General features: G+C 34.0%; 1 protein-coding gene across 6 annotated transcripts; it reads right to left on the bottom strand.

Annotated features, from left to right (window-relative positions):
- Window positions 1-2304: 2304 nt before the first annotated feature.
- Window positions 2305-24088, bottom strand: LOC106158566 (regulator of G protein signaling 22). 6 transcript variants are annotated; one of them, XM_087005605.1, is made up of 23 exons: window positions 24073-24088; window positions 23234-23375; window positions 22592-22915; window positions 21960-21988; window positions 16948-17010; window positions 16125-16355; window positions 12723-14128; window positions 12314-12475; window positions 11869-12079; window positions 11241-11476; window positions 10801-11059; window positions 10205-10501; window positions 9771-9854; window positions 9392-9415; window positions 7969-8298; window positions 7516-7743; window positions 7223-7384; window positions 6844-7023; window positions 6462-6623; window positions 5861-5872; window positions 4651-4897; window positions 4265-4408; window positions 2305-4000 (listed from the first exon to the last, which is right to left on the bottom strand). In XM_087005605.1, the coding sequence occupies exons 3-23, from the start codon at window positions 22614-22616 to the stop codon at window positions 3756-3758; spliced, it is 4737 nt and encodes a 1578-aa protein (XP_086861731.1). In that variant the 5' UTR covers window positions 22617-22915; window positions 23234-23375; window positions 24073-24088; the 3' UTR covers window positions 2305-3755. The 6 variants fall into 6 exon arrangements, with proteins under 6 accessions (XP_086861731.1, XP_086861724.1, XP_086861725.1 ...); XM_087005598.1 differs by having other exon boundaries at window positions 23234-23337; window positions 23949-24084; XM_087005599.1 differs by lacking the exon at window positions 24073-24088 and adding an exon at window positions 23949-24064.

Genomic DNA, 24088 nt, shown 5'->3' with positions numbered 1-24088 from the left:
AGCTGGGATGGAAGAGCTGATTGGTAACGAGCAGTAAGGGAGCAAATATACATGACCAAAACGCATTCAAGCTAATGAAATACATCTCACAAGCGCGTCCATTTTCAGCATTTTATCCCGCCTTTTAAGGAAACGTGTTTACATATACTTTTTTATTTGTGCACTAGATCAGACCCCCCCCCCCCCCAGCATATGTTTATGAAAGCATGTCTGAATGGGAGAGATAAAAGTGGAAAATCGGTTTCTCATATTTCTCCTTTACACACAAATATAATTTCACCGACGAATGAATGTCATCATTGTGTACTCCAAAACCCTGTCAGCAATTTTCCTTAAAAGCCTTAGTTCAGATTTTAATGTTGACAAAGCAAAATAATGCCTTTGTTTATTAATTAGGAGCTCGTAATTCCTTAATTCGTTACTGTGTCACATTCTGCAATCGATCTAATTCATTTTTACTAAAGTTGAAAATCTGCAACTTGTCAGGAAGCGAGTATGGTGTCTTACGTATTAGACAATGTCTTAAATGTTTATTTTAAATAATAAATAGCTTGCGGCTACTTTCATGAGCGTTGCCGGATTTTTAAAAAATTGAAAAAAAAATTCGTTACCTGTTTTGGCGCACCTCATTATTTTTTATTTGTTTGATGCTTTTCAATGATAGTTTAGACATTAATGAGCATAAGCAAGAAAATATGGTGAGAGGACACAGTACGTCAAATGTTTTAGACGAAACACCCCATAAGTGCATTCCCACAGAAAGTAATTTGCAAACCTTCGTTACCATGCATTGTGAAAAAATATATTATACTTGATGTTGAGGACAAAATCTGCCATTAAAATAAACATGCATCGCGTAGGCCTAATACCCTAATACATTTTTTTTTCTTTTTAATAACGTGCAAATATTATCCAAAAGGGTGATTTTTAATACTTTCGTTACCAAAATGGGCAAACCTTTCGTTGCTTTGTCCCCATACTAGCAAGGCATGGATTCAATGGTTTGTAAAAAATCCTAGATTTATCACTTTCTGTCATCAGAGATTTAGAAAAAAGCAAAATTCGCAACTATATCTTTAACTTTATTTGTCACTTTTCTGTTTTCTTCAAATGTACCTATATACTGAGAATGAGTATGTGAAGATTAGGAAATCGATTCAGCGAAAACTGAGCGGTAAAAATTAACGCGTACCCGGACTCACATCTACCACTGGAGGGATTGAGGAGGCACTAATAAGGACCTGTGTATATTCTGCATTTTTGGAACTTAGCAAAAGATACAAACACTCGGAACATTTTTTGTTTGTTTTTGTTTTTTTTTTTTTTTTTTTTTTTTTTTTTGAGGCAGGTGAAAGACTTACTCACAAGTTCCAATGAGTTATATAATAGTAAGCAAAATCAACGATCGTAAAGGGCCGTCAAGCACACCTTGCCGACAAGGGTCGTAATTTGATTATACCACAGCTCATTGACTTTCATTAACACGTGTATGGTAGATCCATCTTGCCTGCGTCTTTTTTCTTGAAGTCCGCTGTATTATACTTTCAAAACAGAGTCGTTAACTCAAAAATGGAGGACACGATGAAAAAAGTTTTCTCTACATTATTTAAAAATCTCTCTTGCTAAATATATGACAAAGGACATTAATTTAGCATTTTGCGTGTTAATTTTTCATCCCTAAAATAATGCTGCTTCCAAAAGCTGCAGAGAACAATCTGAAGACGATCACACCGACGGAATACCGAAACATCACTTGTAAGTGCTGTCAAAAGTAACAACATGTAATTTAAACGTAACGCACAATACACGTACAGTCAGCACTCGTTTCTAAAAGTCGGATTCAATATTTATTGCACATTTATTTGCTTTTGTGCAAGTAATTGTGATTGAATGAAAAACATATGGATAACATCCTTCTTGCAGTTTTTTTTTTTTTTTTCAATTTTTATGACTGAGCATCTTTGCTCGATCCAACCTTCATTTGAGACGAGATGAGATGGATAGGAGGGAGAGGGATAATTATTTCGAACCAATAGACCTTCCATCCGTTACAGGTAAGATCTAATAGATTGTCGGAGCAATGGACCTTGGCTTAACTTTTTACGCATAGATTAATTATGTGCACTTTTGAGATGTCACGAATTAGCCAGAGAAATAAATATATCTGTTAATCTCTTGTGAAGAATCAATCTGTGATTGTTCTGGTAGCTTTAGTGCTACATGCTGTCAAGCCTTTTGGAGTGAATCACTCTTCTACCACTGTGAGTATGGTATCATCAAATAATTAAAGTCCAGGAATATTGATTATTTAAGTAAAAATCACTTTTATTAGCACTACAAAATACTTTATACATTCAGCAGTTTTTCACCGATGTTGGTCAAGTTGTCAGACAACAAGGCCTTGAGCTACTTAATTATGTAACATGGAGACTAGAAAAAATGTATAAAAATAAAACCTGCGTCCGAAGCTTCATTCAGTAAAAATGGCAATAATATGGTAATTTACTTCAGGTGCGTAGAAAATGTACAATATATAAATGTTGTGCATATATGGGAAATATGTGTAGATCAAGCATCCTTTCTACAGAGAGTATCAGCTACTAGGAGTATATGGAAAATAGATAAAAATTCTTGGCGAACTTTTTAAAAGCATGGTTGGTAAAACTAAGATAAATACAAAACTTGCCTTACCCCCCCCCCCCCCAAAAAAAAAAAAAAAAAAAAAAAAACTTTTTTTTAAATATACTTTTGAAATACTTTCACAAACTAAATAAGTAAATATAAAAATAAAATTGAACCACATTCATAGTATTACCAACACTACACATATTCATTCAGATTGTCAGCAAAATTATAAAAATTACCCTAAGTAAGCTAAAACTTTGATATAAATACCATGTTAATACTGTGTTGCTACCCTTCACAATGAGACCTCATAATCTAGAATTATACCACAAAACATACCCTTTTAACAACAGCACAGCTTCCCTCTCACAAAAATACCTTCATAACTGCTGAACTCTTGCATAAAAACTTTGCTTTCATTGGCACATATCACATTTCTTTTTGCAATTAGTTGTTAATTGTTTATTTCACTGTTCTTAAGCATAAGTGTGTAACCTTCCTCCCTAAACAAAAACTGCAAATTAGGGAAATTACTAGTCATTTATCCCACCCAATCAAGCATATACATATATAACCAATTATATTTATCATATCACAAAGACAGATGGGAATGATAAGTGTACCTCACCATCAAGTACAAAAATACATTATATGGCATAATCAGGTTTGTTTATCACAGGGTGAAACTGTTGACTCTAAATGATTTCTGTATATGAGTTATCACATTTATGGCTTTGCAAACTAGATGTCCAAATCATAAATATTATGGATACAAATATGGATACAAAGTGAATTCAAATATGGATTTGACAGAAAACTGATAATTTTTCTTAATTGACACATTCAACTCACCCTGCATGTTTTTAGTTTCTCTCTTGCATATAAATATATATCAAAACACCTCATTCATAAAAATACACTGTATTATATAAAAGTAGAGGAAAATAACTGACTTAAATGTATGTAAAGAAATGAATTTATGGGATTGGGATCAAAAACTGTTGCTTAAGACAGAGAAAAAAGTCAACTTTACTTACATACTTCATAGGAAAATAAAAATCTACCAGTAAGTCTGTATTTTTATCTAAAATACTACAGTATGACCCCAGTCTTTAACAGATCAACACACCCTATTTCCTGACCAGGGGTGGTATTGTTCTTCCCAGCCTGACTTTCTGTTTTTCTTCTATGTAAGTCACAGATTTGACGGCAGGCTCTCTCTCCTTGGGTGACATCACCCTGGCCTTGCGGCTGCTGCTGGTGGGTCTGCTACCTGGAGGGGAGGGGGTGTGTTCTGCTGTCTGTCCCTGTGGTTTGCCTGCTGCCTGGCCACTGGCTGGCCTGGATCCTGGTCTGGCACTGCCGGGCTTTGACCCTGATTGATTGAGATGATGAAATTGAACTAACGGTGCAGATAATTTGTATAACTGAAATATTCATGGTTATCACTAATGATACTTTTTTTATAATGTAATGTAATGTAATCCATACTAGTGAAATGGTGACATATTCCCCTGTGGCTTAATCAGGCTTTGTAGATCTCTAGAGTAAATAAACTTTACAGACAGTTTCATGAATATGATGACAATCTACACTTATGATTTCTCCACTTATTGTTCTGAAAAAAAGGAAAAGATACCTGTAGCTCCCTCACTGCCACTGGGTGGAAGTTTGGCTTTCTCTTGGTCAGTCTGCTGGCTCTTGTCAACTGATTCCTTCCTGGTCTTCTTTTTTCTAGAATCCTTGTCACTGTCACCAAACAAACTGACATCAAGGAGTGAAGCTGAAAATAAGACATTGTAATGATTACAATATTATTGAGGAGATTTCATATGATGATCAACATCAATTTCCTGGCTCAAATCTTTCTTTATGTGAAGAAAAACTTTTTCATTACTAATATAAATAAATAAAGAAGTCAATTTAAATATGGTGAATTCTTTTGGGCAATTATTTATTTATCTTTACATCATTAACAAGTTTTTGTGAACAGACTCATTGAAATATGAAGTTTTTGCTGCATACCTGCATCAGCAAGGGAACTGAAGGTACTCTCATCTGTGTTATTGAGAACATCCTCCTCTGCAAAGGCAGACATGTATTGCGAGTATGTCCAGGACACTTTGCCATTATCCCTCTCAACTGCTTCTTCCTCCCCTTCATCTTTCCCTTTGGGCTTCAATGAAGCAAATGGATCGTATGCCTCCTCTTCATCATCCTCACCCTCTTCACCTTCTGGGGGCAGACCCAGTGCTCTCCGTCTTGCAGCCTCCTAATCAGCAATAAAAAAAAAAACAGTGTTATATATAATGAAAATTAAAACATGTGACTATGCAGCATATATGAGCACACATAATTGGCATAAACACTGTCAAAAATAGTTAATCAACTAGTGACCTAGCTCTTGTTGTGAAGCGGACCTAATTCTTCAAATGCCTAATAATTATGTACACCACAACTTTTAATGCTTCTAAGTATGTATTGATATTTTATTCATTATTTTTAAGCAGTGTCCAATGAAGCAAAGCATAACAGCCATATATAAAGTGACATATAAAAAGCTGCAAAATATTAGGCACTATCATATTCAATGGATTTTAACTTGACAATGTTTTTACAAAATGATCTCACTTCAAACAAAGTGATTTCACACAATAAGTGATGGCAAAACAAATTCAAACAGAAATGATACTGGAATTGCAAGAACAACCAAGCATGTCCACACAACACATTTCAAACACAAAAATGACTATACAGAATAAATGTGCAGAAAAGGGTATAAATTCATTGATAGATTTGGTCAAAATCCTGGAATTTGCACACAGATGAACAAAAGATAACAAAAACAAGGAAGGCAAAGTTGTAGGAAGTTATTCTGCACACCACTGCAATTCATCACAGTAATCCTCAGAATTAGTCACCTCCTCATCTAACATGCTAGATAATGAAAAAGATAGTATCCTCTGTTGCCTTGGTTTCCCATGAGGTGACTTCTGTTGTTTTTTGTTAGTTTGATGATAAAAATGGTCTTCAAATTGGTGCTGAGGAATCTGTTGTTGGTTAGCAATAATCTACAAGCAGGGATTAGATAAAGTGCACTAAAAGCAACACATTAAATGACTGCTATACAAGAAGAGGTCCTAAATGAAAGTTCATAAGTGTTAGTAACCTTGACAAGAATGGGGTCATTAGTAAGAGCTATAGGTAGATCTACAGTTTGGAAATCATCCCAAACCTTCTTTTTCCTCTGTGAACACATGCAAAAGAAATAGTTGTAAAAATTGAGAATCCTCCATTTACAGTACCACTGCCTTAGCAAGATTCATGTGTCATAAAAGCATAACAATACAAACAATTTATCAATGTCAATCATTCACACCAGTAAATATTTAATAACATCACCAAAAACAAGAATTATTAATGCAATAACAATGCTCAATTTCAAACTTTCATAACAAACACCCAATGAATTTCAAACTGCTGCTTTTTTCCCACCAAAGCACCTTTACATGTAGATCTTATGCATTTTTTTAAAATTTACCAAATCTTTTCACAAAAATAAGTAAATAAGATGTTAATAAAATCTGCCACAGTGACATTAGCCTTTTATAGACATATAATAAACAAATTTGTGTGTGTGTGTTTGTGTGAGTGTGTGATGATTAAATTCAAGAAACTAAAAGAAAGCAGCTTGAATTTTTATATGCTAGGCAAGACCCCTCCTCCCTTAACTAGACAACTAACCAATTTCCTATACATGTAGATCAAACAAGATTTGGAAAAAACTGGTAATTTCATTAGCATCACATCAGTATAACCTCTCAATAATTATTCACCTTTTCTTTCAATTCTTCTAACTCTCGTTGTTTCTTCATTTCTTTGGCTCTTGCCCTCTTTTTCAGCCTGTCCAATGTAGGCACCAGTTTACTCTCTGAGATATTGCTTCTGTAGTTCTGGAAATCTGGCCAGTGTTGGAAAAGAACCCTAAACACAGTCAACTGAAAATAAAATGATATTGATATATTATGTATGCAAACAAAGTTAACATAATTTCTTGCTGCTCAGAATGAATCAACTTCCCTATGAACATGAGATTTAGCTGTAATGGATATTTCTTACATATAAATTTTTTTCATATTTTTTCAACATAATAAGACCCACAATAAAAAAGCAGTATGTAGCATAATGAAATGCTTATAGGGACCTCCCCAACCTCACCTGTGTTTCCCTAAAGATGTATGGCCCCAACTCCCTCCTACGTTCCAATATCCTCTCAGCTTGCTCTGTGGGGACATCTATCTGAATGCTTGGAGGAATCTGGGAGTCCAGGAAACAATTGATGATTGTCGAAATCTTTTGCTGGATCAAAGAATCGTCCATGTGCACATGATACATGTCCTGCAAAATATAATACATAGTTACTTGCACCAACTTCTATCATCTGAGCACATGACAATGATTCTATAAGATTTTTAAAGGACAATTTAAGATAAGAAAATACTCAAGCAATTTAAATAAAACAAATAAAATTACATTTGGAAATTAAAAAGTTTTCTTACATAGAATTATTCTAAAATATCAGAATGTGCTTTCCTACCTTATATTTTTGCACCTCCAACCAGAAAAGCACATCATTTTCTAGGAACTCTCCCTTCAGAGAAACAAACTTTCTAAACTGCAGACAAGTGACTGGGTTCAATAGAGCCTTGCGGAAGCCTATGATTTCTTTTGAGGAGGAAACCCATTTGCTTTCTAGCATCTGCAAAGAATAAATAAATAAATAAATAAATAAATAAATAAATAAATAAATAACTGTTATAACAGAGTGAAGATTTCTACATGGTACAAACAGATAAACTTTTGACATAAACATTTAAGTTCTTTGCTTACCTTCCAGACAGCTTGGTTTTTCTTCTTTCTCTGTGACATGACATCATCCACCACATCACTCATGCTGGACTGTGGACGCTGACGATCTGCAAACTCTTCTGTTGCCAGAAACATTGGCAGCCATTTTTTCTCCAGTCTGTCTTGAACGTATTTTTGTGCCTCTAAGACTAGCTCATTGGGGGGCCTGTCCTCTAAAAGCTTGCCCCATCCCCCACAAGACTCCATAATCTAAAGAAAAAACAATTATTCCTGATTAGCTTTTTTTCTATTTAAGCAATAATTATCATTATTTCAATATTTCATCAATTTTTCTACAAAATCAAGTCGTGTTGTTGTTTGCATTATATTTGTCCATTTATTCATTTAAGTACTTAATTTTTAGAAACATAGTGATACAGTCATAAGAAACTGATGGTTATACTTTTGAGTGGGAAATATATTCTCTTCACTTACCTTATTTTGTCCCTCCTTCCCAGCTGGACTATTTGGACCAAAGAAATACTTCTTGGTAAGGTATTTAGTTTTGATCTCCTTGGCCTTCATATCCCTCCTCTTGGTGTCTTCATGGGGTATCCTCCTGAAAGCCTCCATGTCAATCCAGCACATCAAATCAACACTTGCGTAGTTATCACTGAGAAAGAGGCGAAACTCCTCTAGTTCAACTCGGTTGTATACCAAGTTTGAAAGTGAAAAATCCCTGAATTCTTCTGGGATTTTTTCCCACAATGATTCATCATACACTGGGTCCTGGTATCCCTCTGTTGGTTCTTCATCAACTAATTCCTAAGGAGATAAAAATCAAAGGAAAACTCAATGTTAATCATGATTTAAGAAAATCAGCTGTATTTGCAAAATTTTTGAAGACAGCTGTTTTTCACCTAAAAAACTAAAGCTGATAAAAAAGATTGAATGTATCAGATAATATGGATTAAACTCAAATGCAATGAAACTTCCATAACTTAAATGTAAGTTTCTTGAAAAATCAATTTTGAACTGACAAACCGAATTAACTTTAGTCAAATGCCTGGACTTCGGATTCATTTAAAAGAATTTTGAAAAAGAGTTGTAATTTTGTTGCTTTGGGTTAGTTGTTTAATAAAATATATTTGTTGTTAATATGGTCAGTCATACATTAATTATACATAATACACCATATCCTGCTAATAAACACATTAATTATTTAACTAATGCTTTCCTATTTTCATGTTTCTTTCTCTCAACAAAACAATTACTACCTGCTACTGCATATATTCTGTATTTTCATTTTAGCAAGTGCATATTATATTAGTAATTCTTTGCATGTGATAGCTAGTAAAGTATGGGGATATAAAATGAATGAATTTAAAAATGATTCTCAGATCTGATTACCCAGAGAAAAGAGGCTTGTCTAAATAGCAATACATGAGAACTTTTTTTAAACTTTTTTTGTTCTGATTTATTGGTCTTCATACCCCTCCCTATGGTTTGAATTTCAGTAATAACAGCTTCAATGTATCTTTGACAAATTACCTTTTTAAGTTAAAAGGGCTGAGTAAATAAATAAATAAATAAATAAATAAATAAATAAATAAATAAATAAACAGTCAACAAGTTTCGACATTTTAACAATAATAGGATACTAGTTTCTGATAAAGCAACATAGCACCTATATATATATATTTGTTGTTAGTTTAAATGAGCTGGTAGTAAAAACTGGTTGCCCTAATATGCAGATTAAACAATCCTCAAGATTCAATGTTTAACTCTGCATAAGCAAGGTTACTGTAAAGAGCTATAATGGTTATTGTTATATCATCCTAAACTACATATATATATATCATGCATAAACAATCCCAAATGCCACAGTTAATAACATCATTTACTATACTCAGTTTACCTTTTCATATGCAGATTTTTCAAACTGTAAATTTCAAAAACAAATGAACATGAAATATTATGAAGAAGGAAAGATTAATTTAGAAAACAATCCTCGGAAAAGTTAAAAATAAAAGACTAAAACTTTAACAGAGACAAAAGAACTAAACATAAATGATTAAAAACAAAAGGTGCAGTGGAACACAAACCAGATAATTAAAATGGAGACAATGTAAAAAAATTAACAGAGACTAAACTTATTGATTAAAAACAAAAGACATTGTGGAACAAAAATAATAATAATAAAATAAAGGAAAATAAAGACAATGATCAAACATAAGAATCATTCCATGAGGAAGTTGGTTGAGTTCTAGTTATTACTTTGGTGAGACATTTCTTACCTCTCTGATCAGGCCTCTCTTCTGTAATGTTATCACATACTTGGACCTTGTCTCCAGCTGTCTCTTGACCTCTATGAGCTCAATCTATAAATGTATAAATTAAGGAATATAAAAATAAAGTGATAAAATAATAAAAATGACTTGATTTCCACATTTGCAGTTACATTCATCACTGTCAATGTATTTACTGGAAACGTTGTGAACAGTGATGCTAATTTAAATACTTAAAACAATCTTTGTTTCTTCTTTATCATATAAATTAATTTTTTTATATAAACTCACTTAAAATGTTAAATGGAATTACTGTGAATATAAACGCTTAAAACGATCTTTGTTTCTCTTTTATCATTAAAGCGATCCACTTTTTTGCATTGATTCATTAAACGTAATGACTTCTACAAAATATATGTAACATTATGATTCTTTCATCTTACTTTCTTATATGTCTCCTGATCATTCACTTTCATCTGCATCCAGGCCACATACAAAACATGAAGCACATATTCTTCTGCTGCATCAAAAAGTTCTTCAAATGGTGGGTCAATTTGACGATTAATTTGCTTCCTCATGTCGCTGTTGCAACCGATGTTAAATGGGGACCCCTCCACAATAAACTGAGAATTAAGGTGTTGTGCTTTCTTGGATAAAGCAAAAGGATCTATTACATCTTCATAAAATGTCTGGTGATACTCCTGTACCTCCTTCCAGAAACTAATGCAGTTGATCCAGAGCTGTAAGAGAAATTTTTGATTCATTTTGAATTTTTTATTCTCTTCTCCAAAGATGCATATAAAAATACACTTGTTTATACCAGCTTTTGTTCAGTGATTCAAGTTCAGTGATAAATATATAAACCATGCAAACTGCAAATTGCTTACAGTGCAAAGTTATCGAAAAAAAAATCATGTACACATGATATATAAATAGGTTTTAATCAAATTTGCAAAATCCAACTTACAAAAAATAATTGTTTTTACTACTGAAATGAAACTGAATGGGAGTTGGTTTGCTAAAAGGCCCAAAGCTTTACCTGATTTCCAGATTTTTCTAAGTATCGTTTCAGGAACATGCCAGCCTGCTTCTCACAGTTCAGTGCCTGGAGAAGTCCTTCCATGCGTCTCCCACCTTCAAAAATGGAACTGGTGCTGCTTCTTCTGCTCTGATCATGAGTTGACTTTTTAGAAGAGGTGTCAGCTGATTTGGGTCTCTTTGTTGATTTGTCTGAGGCATTTGACTGTGTTTCCCAATTTGACGAGCGAGCTGTTTTTGGTCTTGAAGGAAGTGAAGATCTGTGGAAAAATTTTTTTAATTCATATTCAGTAAATCAAATTAAAATTTATAATAATATTTCTTCCTAGGTAACCAAAGAAAACTAATTTGATTTTTGGCTATTAAAATTACTTACTTTTCTTTTTTCAATTTAAACTTTTTAACTTCTAGACACTCTTAGACACACAATCTCTTCATTACCTCTCAGAAATTGCACTGTCAGGCCTCCCAGAATCAAGTACCAAAGTTGGTGTAATCAGCTCTTTCTTCTTCGTTTTCTTTTCAGATGCTTCCTGTATCTCTTTAGAGTTTGCTAGCTCCTTTTTGGCCTTGCTAATACTTGGTATGTAAGGTTGAAAATGCTCAGGAATGGAGTAGACTCGCTTTAAGCCAACGAGAGGTGATGTGGTTGACTGGACAGGAGAGACACTTGGCACCTGAATGTCAGATGATTTTAATATGATTAATTGTCACATTCTAGGTAATACAACTGTTTATTTAGAAATTCAGTTTACAATGAAAAAGCTCACAAAAATTATAACTATAATGTGGGCAACCTTGAAGATGCATATACTAGCTGATATTTACAAAATTATTTCTTTTGAAATACCTTGAAATTTGCTTTAGTTAAAGAAAGGATATTAGTTGCAATAACAACCATAGCCTTTGACCCTCTTTCCCAAGTCACCTATTATTTTAGCAAATAAAAATTTATGAAATAAATCAAAACACCCTGTAAGCTTCTTACCAGTTTTCAATGAAGGTTATTTTGCCTCTCTAACAGTTTGTTCAATTATTTCAGGGTTTGTATCCCAAAAGGTATACTCACATTTTCAACTGGCTGTGGAGGGGCAGTGGAAGTCGTCTCCACTGGCTTACACCTGGGTGCACAGGACTTGGGTCTCAAGGGCAGCAGTGTCATAGTTGGGGGGTTGGGATATGGATCATTGGGGACTGGCTGTAGCAGTTTTTGATGATGATATAATTTGTTCTTCTCTGGGTGATACTTCACAGTTTGCTTCAGTAGGAACCTTGGTGCCCTGGAAATAGATTGGGGACATGGGTTACATCCATTTTCAATGTTTAAATAAACTTCTTGGATCTGCATCTTACACCTGATTTACTTTTAATTACTTTTGTTAAGGTAACATTTTACTTTACTAAATGAACAAAACTAATATTCTAAGCAAGGACTTGTAAATATTTCATATAATTTCTTTTACTCAAAATTGAATTTGATAAAGTTTTATAGAGAACTAAAAACCTTCACTTACCAGTAGCACACCAAAGGTTCAGCAATCTTCTCCTGGACAGAGAATAGTTTTTCCAGTGTCCAGCACTCTGGTCTTGTGAGCTTGAGTGCTAGCTTGACAGCTTGTGACAGCTCCATCACAGAACCATGCTTGAAGTACCGTTCTCTCATAGCAGCCAGGTACCTGAAATAGTAGGTTCTTATAATTTACCTGAAATAACACTTTTAACTCTGATAACTTATTTAAAATATATGGTTGTATAATTCTACTAATTTACAAGTTTACACACTAAATGTAGAGTGGCATAATTTTTTTTTTTTTTTTTTTTTTGAGACTGCTATACCAAATGAAGTTTAAATATTCTGAAAATATTTCAGCATTTATGATTTTCAAAGCTGGCAATACAATTCACACTTCCAATCATACTTACATCTGTATTTCCTCTTGATCATCTATAGGTAGCAGTCTCCCCCTGTCTATATCCAGCCACAGATTTAAGTTCTTTTCACCTTGGGTTCCCTTCAAAAACTTCCTAAATTCCTCAATGCCTTTCTTAGTATTCAAACCAAAGGACTTCTGCTTTTTGTGCTTTCTGAACATGGTATCAGACTCTTCATAGTCATCATCACTGCCTAAGAGAGAATCCTCACTGTCATAACCACCATCTTTAGTTTTCACAGGCTTCTTTGCTTTATCCTCTTTGGCATTTATTGATTGTGCTGGAGGTGAAGCCAATTTGTTGTTGCTAACAGTGTTCTCAGAATTGCCCATGGTATCTTGCTGTTTTGGCGTCTGGTGTAAAAATGGCACTGGTTTTGCATCCAGATAGATTTCCTTCAATTTCTCCCTTGTAGTGTCAATGTAGCGCTCACTTGGGAAAAGCTTTTTGATTTGAGGCAGTTGAGCAATGCGAGCTGGGTCTTTGCCAATTGCAGAGGCAAAGGAATACTTTAGGGCTGTAGCGACTACAACATCAGCATATTCATCCAAGTCCTGGATTGCAGTCAGATCTAATGAGGTCTCAGAATCAGGGGTCTCTGATCTTGGGAATTCTGAAAATGAAGAATCCTCATCATCTGAACGACCTACAGATTTTGTGTCATAGATAAGCTGGCTGTCACCATCTTGGTGTCTGCTTTGGCTGTCTGTATTTGGCTTGTTGGTATAAAATGCAGGCCCTCTGCTTCTGTAACTGGTCATACTTTCATCAATATAGCACACCACATCTGATGGCCTTGGTGTGTGAGGCTTAGAACTGTCATCAAACAATTTGCTAGACTGAATTTCATCATCAAGATCATCTTCATTTTCAACATCAGGAATCCCTTCTATATGATAACCACTTCCATAGATTGAGCCCAGCTTACTTGGGCTACTCATTCCAAGTCCACTATCTGTATTACGATAACTGTCCACAGAACTAAAGGCACTGACTGGACGACCACTTGTTGGCCGGCGAGGAGATTTGAAACTAGTTGTAGCACTTGATGGACGGATTTCCCCTGACACAGTCACATTGGTATCATGTGCTATCTTAGCTTGAGATACCCAAGCATCTGTATCAGTTGTACTAGCATTCCCCATACATATGAAACAGTTCTTTAACAAGGACTCCGACTCATCCACTTCAGGAGGAGGGGTCATTTCCCGTTTTCGACGCTTCCTCGGTCTAGGTGTGTGATCAATTTTAATGGTAACATATTCTCCAGTGTTCCCTGATAGCTGCACCTCACAGAGGACCTTTGAAAGCCTGTATAACACATAGCAGTCACTCTCCAAGAAAGCTGGCAGGCGCTCACGCTTTATCCAATGGATTCCTTGTTCTTTGTTCAGGGTCTAAAGAAAAAAATTGTTTTAAATTTAACAGAATGCTTCCTTTATATATTACATAAATTATTAGTACTCTAACAACTGTTTCTGAAATTTTTATCTTTACAATATTTTTATTTTTATTTTTCAAAAATACAAAATGCCAAATCAATTTATATTTTCTCAATTAAGACTCACAAATTGTCTTCCATGAGCCAATGCTTTCACACTGACCCCTGTTAAATAAAAATAACTTCTGGGTTTCAACTACCCTAAAAAAGCTGTCCAATCCCCTAAATAATCCCTTCATTATATCATTTATTTTCCACTTGGATTCTTCAAAAACTAATTGTAGCAGTCAATTGAAATTATTTCTAGCAGTACAAATAATGTAAAAAAATCTATGAACTGTATGTTCGAAATGCATTAGCACTACAATGATACAGTAGATTTAGATTGTGCAAAGAAGTGGGTTCACAGTCAAGTATTGATTTCAATACACTTTGCAGCATGGAAACAACTTCTGAATGTCCCCACGTAAACAAATCCATCTCTGGCCAATATCACTAATTGCAGTTAATATGTTCTTTTCTTTTCCTTTTTTTGCTTCTAATACAATAATGGAATCGATTGATTTTATAGGTTCAAGAGTACAATGTGATCTAGAGAGGAGGGCATGGTTGTTGCTAGATATTTTGAGGTGCAGCAATTAACAACTTGAATATAGCAAAGAGATACTACTTTTAAAACAATAAATAAAAATAAATAAATGAAATAATAAATACAAAAATTTGTGAAAAAAATCACTGAAGTATGAATCTACCAAAAATAATATGATCACCTTTTGGTGAGAACCTGCAAGTAGACAGCTGACAAAACATTGTTTGATCATTCAATAATAAATCATTGATAATATCTAAAGCCTGAGACAGCTGATTCTCCTGTGATTGTAACAAGATATTAAATACACACTTGTGAAATAAATAAGAAAATGATCAATGCAATTTGACCAACCGATATCACATAGATAACAGATTAGGCTATAGCAAATTTTGAATTAAGTTTATAGGCCTAAATCAGCTCATGAATTAATAGGTAAAACAGAAAATGCAGTATTAAGAAAGATCAATCCTTCCAGTCAGCAATGCATTGTTCTTACATGAGAAATGAATTTATGTCATGATCAGACTAGACTCAAATGTAATATTTAAAAAAGCAACCATCTTTTATTTCTCACGTCTCAAGTTAAATCATTATCTATACTGACATTTAATAGGATATTCATAAAATATCTGTTATAGCAGTATCCAATGTTTTAGCTGACCCTTATCAATTTCAGTCCAAAATATATGGACACTGATTGAGTTGATTTGAGAATTTCTTAAAAGACTTCAGAAATCAGCAGACTATAAGAATATGCACAGACCCTTATCATCAAGTCTCTTCTCCTTACCATGGCCACTAGGACCCCATCCCCATACCTAGATCAATCTAGCAGGATCGATCCATCTCCAAGGGGATTCTCACAAAATTGCACTCAACTTAACCAACTTAGAAGTCTGGCACGCCTAATGACCTGTTAGGGGGTAATTAACTATTGCTTAGCAGCTTCAGTACACCAGGTATCTAAGCCACTAAATCTGAGTGCAATGCAGCAAGAATCTCCTCGAAGATAGACTGATCTCGAAAACTTTTCAGCAATGTGATTCAGGAGTTTTAACAGTGTTTACATGCGTCTAGGAGTTTTGTGTCCCAAATGGAGGGTGCCTCCACTGCTGTTCCCATGAGTGTTCAACCTTTTAAGTCCATGAAGTAAATTGAATTAAATTTGCTTTGAACACCCAACCAACAAAGCACTGAGCTTTTTTAAAACACCTAATAAGAAATCAATAGGAAATCAACTTAACTGACTTCATGACATGGTAACTTATGAATGAATCCTGCATATTTTCCTTTCTAATCTTCTGTGACAGAGACCCAGGAAGCAGACAACTTGATATTTTGTATGGCCACATATTCCTACCTTGACAGTAAAGCTGGTATTGATCTCTCTCTTTTCTGGTTCCGTGTCTTCTTCTATTGGAATAAGAGGAATATCACTGAAGCTGTGGTTCTTGGTGACTCTGTAAATTTTTGGTGTTCTCTTGGCTGAGCGAACAGCAGCCTTTATTTGTTTTGCCAACTCCTTCTTAGCATCTGTGACAATTTCAAAACCACCTGTGTTCTTGTTAAAACATAGCGGTTCTGGAAATGTCTGGAATAGAAATGATGACGACATATACACATATATAAACACCTGCATTGGGTATTTAATTCATTAAGACCAGACATTTTCCTAAAATTGCTTTAGGTGATGGCACTTTCATCCACAATAATTAGCCTGAGCTTTTAGAAAAAAAGTAATCGATAACTCAATTTTGTAGGGATCTGACTTTATAAATAACACAAATTAATTCTGTTGTCATTTCTTGTAAATAGCATGTTGTGCCAATAAAACATCCCAATAGAAAACACACACACACACACACACAATTGTTTGGCACAATATTTTTCTGAGTAGGAAAGCATTTTCTTTTCTTTCACAAAGTCAACCTCCTGTTATAAGTCAAATGAATAAATTCATATTGTTACACTGTTTATATTTTTCTTAATGACAATTCAACTGCAGTAACATAACTGAACTTAATACAAATGTGTAATGATTCATGGAGAAAAATTTTTTTCTTAAGTTAAACTTTTTTCAAGTACAAAGTACAAGCAGAACAATTAACTGTGTATCAGTAATGTAAAACATAATTAACATAACTAAATTGAGCAACATTATCTTTGTCAATATCTAAACTTACTGGCAAGGACAAAAAGGTGTTGAAATATTCTATGAAAAGTCCATCTGTGGCCAACAGATCCTCCTGAAATAAAATAAAAGGAAATATCACCAATCCATAATCTGTTCTAAATTTTTTTTAAAAAAGAAAAAAATGTTGAAAAACAGATCACCAGATGTCCCATAATCATACATCACCATGATATGCTACTTTTCCACATGTTGCTCTAGATATCTTGCAATCTTGGCAGTCAAACAAAATAATCATGATATGCATGTACAGATGTGACATTATCAAGTCCAATATGAAATATAATGTAAAAATGCAAAAATACACTTAAAACAATAAACATAAATACTGGTTCCTTCTATGTTTCAAGAGTGATAATTGATGACAGAATATACTAATACAATAAATATTCATCTTGTAACCAATTTAATTGGTATATAAAGAGGGGGTTAATTTACCCTTTCTTTTAATTCCAGATATTTTCCCTTTTTCAGATGACACAGGTCTTATCACACATACATGTACACACACAAAATATTAACACTCAGTAAAGATATGGCTAGATAAATAACTTATAATGGATATTAACTAATCTTCATATGTTTAGGGTACTGGTACACGTAATAAATGATATGATCATATTTCAACTCATTCTGCCATAAAAACCAATTGATGGCAAAAAGAACATGTTGTCAAGGACAACATTAAAGAGCTACATCAACAACACAAATATCACTTAAACTTAACAATACACTTACAAAATGCCTGCTTTCTTCTCTGATTGTCACCATCAGGTCCAAATCCTATCAAAGTCTACTTATCCCTGAATTTTGATATTCTTATAAGCATTAGGATTTCTGTTAACTTTTATCCAAACATACAAGACTGTGACTGGCTACAAGCTTGCTATTGCAGTTATGTGTCTCTGTCAACTCGCTCCATTAAGCCCATTCAAGTTTTCTAGGTCCATTAAGTATTCTCCCATACAGAGCTATCCAAACACAGGGGACTGTGATGCTTGCACAACCACATACTATCATTTGATAATTAAGGACAGGGAACCCAAATGATTAATATATCAGTACAAAAAAGGGAGGATGAAAAGCACTAGGCTGTTGCCCGGGAATCAAGGGCTCAGTTTTAGAGCACTGACTGAGGAATGTTCACTTTATCAAAGGTGCAAATATTGAAGAGATGTAATTATTAGCCTTTTGTTCTGAGGATTTCATCACACAGAACTCCTCTGGACACTACCTGTGACTGTTGACACAGGGATAATGTAAAATCACTGTTACCAAACAGCCAGCATGATCAGGGCCAAAGTAATAACATTAAGCTCACAAGACATGGATTACAGTAAAGTAGGTATTGATTGGGAGTAATAGTTTACTTTTCTACCAGTCCTGTACACTGCACAATGTGGAAGGCTGACAACAGGAACAACCAGAATCAAATGTAACTGAATGCAATCCTTGCACTACTAAGTTGGGATCAATGATTTAGTCGCCACAGAGTAAAATACACAGTATTGATTAGAATCTGCTAAAGACTTTCTTATTGACTTCACAACTGGCTTATTAACAGTCGTCTCTCTCTCTCTCTCTCTCTCTCCAATTTCAGGATTCACACATGCGAGTACTCAGGGAATAGAATATCATGCAGTTATGCCCACTTCATCTTGACAAATAAATAAATAATAAATAAAAATAAAACAATAAATAAATAAATAATATACATAAATAAACAAGCAAAATTAAATAAACCTAAAACATGGTATCATAAAGTAAAAATTCACCAAAAAGAGTGTTAAGTTTATTTTCATCAATATGTCAAAGGTTATACATTAAGCAAGAGACAGCATGTAACCCACCTTAGCGACAGCCAACACGCATAGCCTGGAGACAAAGCTGTGTCTATATGCTAATCTCTTAACTTCCTAAGTTACCAGTATGGGGAAGGGTACCCCTTGTTAAACAGATAGACCAGCACCAAAATCAGGAAAATATACTAGGGTATTAGTGCCTATAGGGTAGTGATAAAGCTAAGTTTCATTTGATCTGTTGTACGATGCATGTATGGCTGATGTACTGATGTACGTACATAGATTTAGTCGACCTGCTTAATTTCTACAAAGGATGAAATTTTTGTAAAAAAAAAAAAGTGACTGTCAACTGCTTAATCTCTACAAAGGATAAAAATTTTGTTGAAAAAAAAGTGACTGTATTTTCCCCTTCCCAAGCTTGAAAACATATATTTCAGTATATAATTAAATATGAAGTTCCCAAACATCATTACTGTGTTGCCAAATTTGCAAATTTGACCTATTCTGACAGAGATTTAGTCATCATAATAGGCCATATTTTACATTTAAAAAATAATAAGTAACTTACAACAGGTGTGGTAAATCGGAGCATGTTATAACAAAAATTAGAGAAAAAATTGCAATATGTTCCAGATATTCTCAACTGAAAACTGTGATAATGTATCACTCAAAATAATCATCTGTCGTGGTATATTACTAGTGTGCATCAGTTTCTTAATCTTTCTCGATAAACAATTACATAAATAGTGTTTCCTTATACACTTAGTTTCCACTACCTTCCAAATTTAGTCACAAGTGTTCTCATAATTGATTAACAAAACATATTTACACATTACTACCTCAGCTACAGTGAAACTAATCAATGCACTTTTCAAATACATTACATGCCTATTGATTTGCAATTCTAACAATCAAAGCGTGTTAAGATGAGAAATACAATTGTCACTGTTGATCCCACAGTGGATTGCGTCAAACCCAAACAGTAAGTTTACGTAACTTTTCTTTGGTCTGAGCGCTCTAACACGAGGGAGGTTAATACGCAGGCTTTAAACACCCAACAACTGTGAAATGTCCCAAAGGGAAGAGAAAAATGGACAGGAATTTCCTTACTATTAAGTAAAAGCCAGACATGGCCTATGGGACTGACTGGTCAGCCAGGCAGTGACCGCCCAGGTTGCCAGGTCAGAACACATTGTTTTGCTTTATAAATAAAAACTATAGGAATAATTTCTGAAGCAGTCCAATTTAAAGCTGCTATCCAGGGGTTTAAATGCTGGGAGTGATTTCTGAAAGGCCTTATTTCAGTTTTGTCTGAGAGAGAAATTTCCTTTGTAGTTTTTTTCAATCCAGTGCTTCTTCCACTTCTCAATTAATGTAAAAACTTCAATAGAAAATTATAGCATATCACATTCCATCATTGTTTTAACATGCACTTAACAAACATATTTTTAAAAAATTCTATTTGCAAATCAATTTTATCATCAAAATTGCCTACACAGCATTACTGCACATAGTACCTATAATATTTCAATCAGACGTCCCTGATAAGAGGCAACCTATATCACAATGCCACATTACCTGTCTAAGAAAGGTATATAATACCAATCACACCAAACTTCTATAATAACGGATTACCCTAATCTTTTTCTATAGCTTTTATTATTTGGATATCCTACAATACATTTAGATAAAGCCCTGTCAACTATCACTTGTAAACAAGTATAATACTATATCAACTCAAAAGTTTTTGTTCAGATGGGACCACATTCTACATGATACCTTGATGTTTACATTTATGAGCCACAATACATCAGGTTACAGCTGGCAGATCAAAGATAACAAGTCCAACAGCAGCCTTAAAAAAATATTTTCCGTGTCACCTAGGTTCCCAAAGTATGACAAGCATAAAAGTGGTGACATGAACCGTGCTGTAACTATTCCCATGTTTTTTGCACTGAAAACCCAACCTGGTAAAAGAAATATAGTAGTTCTGTTTAAAATGTCTCCCCTGAAACTAAAGATAAGAGATAAACACCTTACATATTTATTCTATCAAGACTTTTATATGTTAATAAGTTGTCTGTATTATGCTGGTATCAGCTAGAGTGAGTCAAGTTGAATAATAATGCAAAAAGACATTCTTATCAAAGAGCCGTGAAATTTTTGAAATGGACCACAGCTGCTTTTGGCAGAGAATATTTGCTTAATGTGAATAATTATTTACTGTGTAAATCCTTCACCTACACCCCAGGTCACCTGTAAGAGGAAAATGAGTTGCTATGAAAGAGAAAGAAAGAAAACATTTGTTTTTCAAGTGTTTGTGTAACCGGGGGGAAATGGGATATATCAGGAGAGATGTCATGAATTGAGCCAATCTGAAGCAGAGCAAACTACAAGTACAATAAAATGAAAATGGAAAAAAAACGGTCTGCTTTCATTTAATATCTAGAGGAGAAAATGACATTAATGATTCAAAGTTCTGTTTCTCTGTCATACTGAGAATTAACCTTTATTTTCTGTAACCTATGGCAATATGTTCTTTCTACATGGTAAACAGCTCTGGCAGAGATGCAGCAGGCCAAAAGAACCATCCCTTCTGCTGGGAAGCAGTCCACTCTGGGTAAAATTTGATCTAGGTTCATGAAGTTTTTATGGAGAAAGGCCCACTTTTTCAGTAAAAGAACCCCCCTTTTGAAATTGCTGGCTACAGGCCTGTGAAGTTGTACTGGAGTACGGTGTTACATTTTTTAGACACTGCTCCTGTTTCAATGAAAGTATTCACTCACTCAATTTTCCTATATTGTACACTTATAATAAACAAGGAATCCCAGATTCAATATTTGCCATCTAAAATGTAACTGCTACTCTTTTTGACTAGTACAACACTGGTATGTACTTATATAGAGCCAAAAAATGAACTCTCATATTTTGAAAAATATCATAAAATTCATTGAATGCTTGTGATATATCCTGTATGGCTGGAAAATCAGCCTACACAAAAATTGCTTCCATCGATTTCCTTTCCATATAATCTACACTGTTAAAAAGATAGATGAAATCTAGAAAACTAACAGACCACAAAGTTATTGCTAAGAAATAGACATGGTGGGGATTTCTCAGAAGAAAGCATGTTGTTCATCAAAACAACCATTATCATGTATTTTCTTCACTAAGGTCATTAGCTTAAATTACTTGCACTCACCAAATCTTCTTCCTCTACCTCTGGAGGTTCTGGAATAATTCAAATCAAAGAATGAGAAAATGTTTTATTTCTGTTTGTCTCTCAGATAAATGCAAAAAGTATATTAAAAAATCCACATTGAAACTAGCATTTAAAGCAAGTGTGTTAATTAATTTCAGGAAATGCATGTGTACTTTTAACTTTGGAATATTTTATGTGATTTGTGTGAACAAGTGTGCACTGTTGACATGTCAGTGCTCATTAATATTTCTAAAACGACACCTGCTGAGACATCAGAAAAACATTTTCTCATAGATGAAAAAAAATCAACCAAATGAATGCCCATAAATTTATTAAAATTTATGCAAAAAGTCTGCTTGGTAATGAAAGACTATCAAACAATCTGTAATGAAGCCACTTTTTCTAATATTAAACATGAAAATTTATTTTGCTGTAAAATGGAAAAAAATATGAAATTTACTTACACCAAAGATTAAAGATCAGTCAATGTCTGTAACTGTTAAAGTTTGGATAAAGATCCTTATATTGGTTCCTACATTAAAAATGACATATCTAACTTATTCTACCTAATGAACCACTAATACAATATATATACTGTATATATATATCTACACCGCCAGCTGTTTCCTTACCAATCTTAACTGTTATTTGTGGCATCTTAAAGACATCCGCTGAAGAAATCACTGCTTCAGAATAACTACTAGGTCTAGTAGTCACTTATCAGTTTTTCCAGCACTGACCAAGGGCTACAGACAACATTAAGCCTATTTAAAACAGGCATTTTGTCCAAAGGAGCACTGGTGAACAGTACACCGCTGTTCCTTAACTTGGATTCTTCCTGTCCCCCTATATTTCTTGGCTGCCATATGTGTAGGCTCCTGAGACGCTTAGCAACAGGTAGCAGTATTTCTGATTCAGCTTCACTGGCCTCCCTTATCAGCAACCAATACCTGAAACTGGAGCACGACCTGGTCAAATACAGTATACTAGGCCTCAAAGACAGCTGTGTTTATTTACAGCCAGGAACATGTATTGGATTGTCACAAACAAGTCGGGTAGAACGAAAAATAATGTGCTATTGAATTACAATAGGCTATGTTTACAGTTATTTTAACTGGGTGCATTTTCTGAATGGCTTTGGAAGTTGATCAAAGTCACTTTACAATTACCAGTCTTTGTATCGGCTATTTTGAAAGGCAACAATTTTAGTTGTTTAATTGAGGATAGGCACTGTTGAAATCTCAGTGCAACTATACAATAATTAATCCACTAACCAGGTTCCCCTTCATGTAGACCCATGTAGACTTCATTCATTATCAATGACATATATGCATGGTTGTTGAACTTTGATCCTATTCCATGAGTAATAAATTTTCAACTGAAAAAAATGTTATTTTGTCTTCTTCAAAATAAAACCTGGAAATATATGATAAAATCCTTGCTTTAATTTCTGTGTTTTTGAAAATTGTTTCGAGTTACACCATGGTAATTTGGAGAAAAAAATCAAATACCAGTACTTGTACTGTACATGTGCATGCAAGTTTATGATTTATTGGAGACCGATTTATTTCTTTCAGCAGAAAATATATGCATACACTTCTTTCATTATTATGGGGTATAGTGCTTTTTTGAACCAATGTGGATAGAAATTTATTACCAATAAGTAGATCTAGGGTACAAAGCTATAAAACTAGCTATTTTTAATGAGATCACGACTTTTAAAAAGAACGTGACTGAAGCCACTTTACTTTAAGAAACTTAAGTGGATAAATAATAAAAGACATAAAAATAATTTACCAACAATAAAATTATTTAACGGGGTATATGTTGTACATGTAAGTGTATATATGTAAAGCCTTATAGTTCTACTGAGTATTTAACGCTACCGAGTATGCATTAAAAACAAACAAAAAACATATGCGTAATGCTGCATTGTCAAATCAAAATTTGCACAGCTAAACAAAGTTTTAAAAAGATAATTTAGGTTACTTGAATAAGAAAATAGCTAGTCTTGTTGGCTTGTATATTAAATTAACTCTTTGGTTAACTCTTGGACCTAAATAGAGAAGGCCTTCTCTATTTAGGTCCAAGGTTAACTTGAACTGCTTTGCACCGGCTCCTTCTCATTT

Source organism: Lingula anatina, chromosome 1 (genome assembly GCF_051362555.1).
Source record: "Lingula anatina isolate TDL-2025a chromosome 1, LinAna3.0, whole genome shotgun sequence".
Taxonomy (NCBI): Eukaryota; Metazoa; Brachiopoda; class Lingulata; order Lingulida; family Lingulidae; genus Lingula; species Lingula anatina.
Note: the sequence above shows the minus strand (reverse complement) of the source record. Positions and strands in the feature narration are given on the sequence as shown.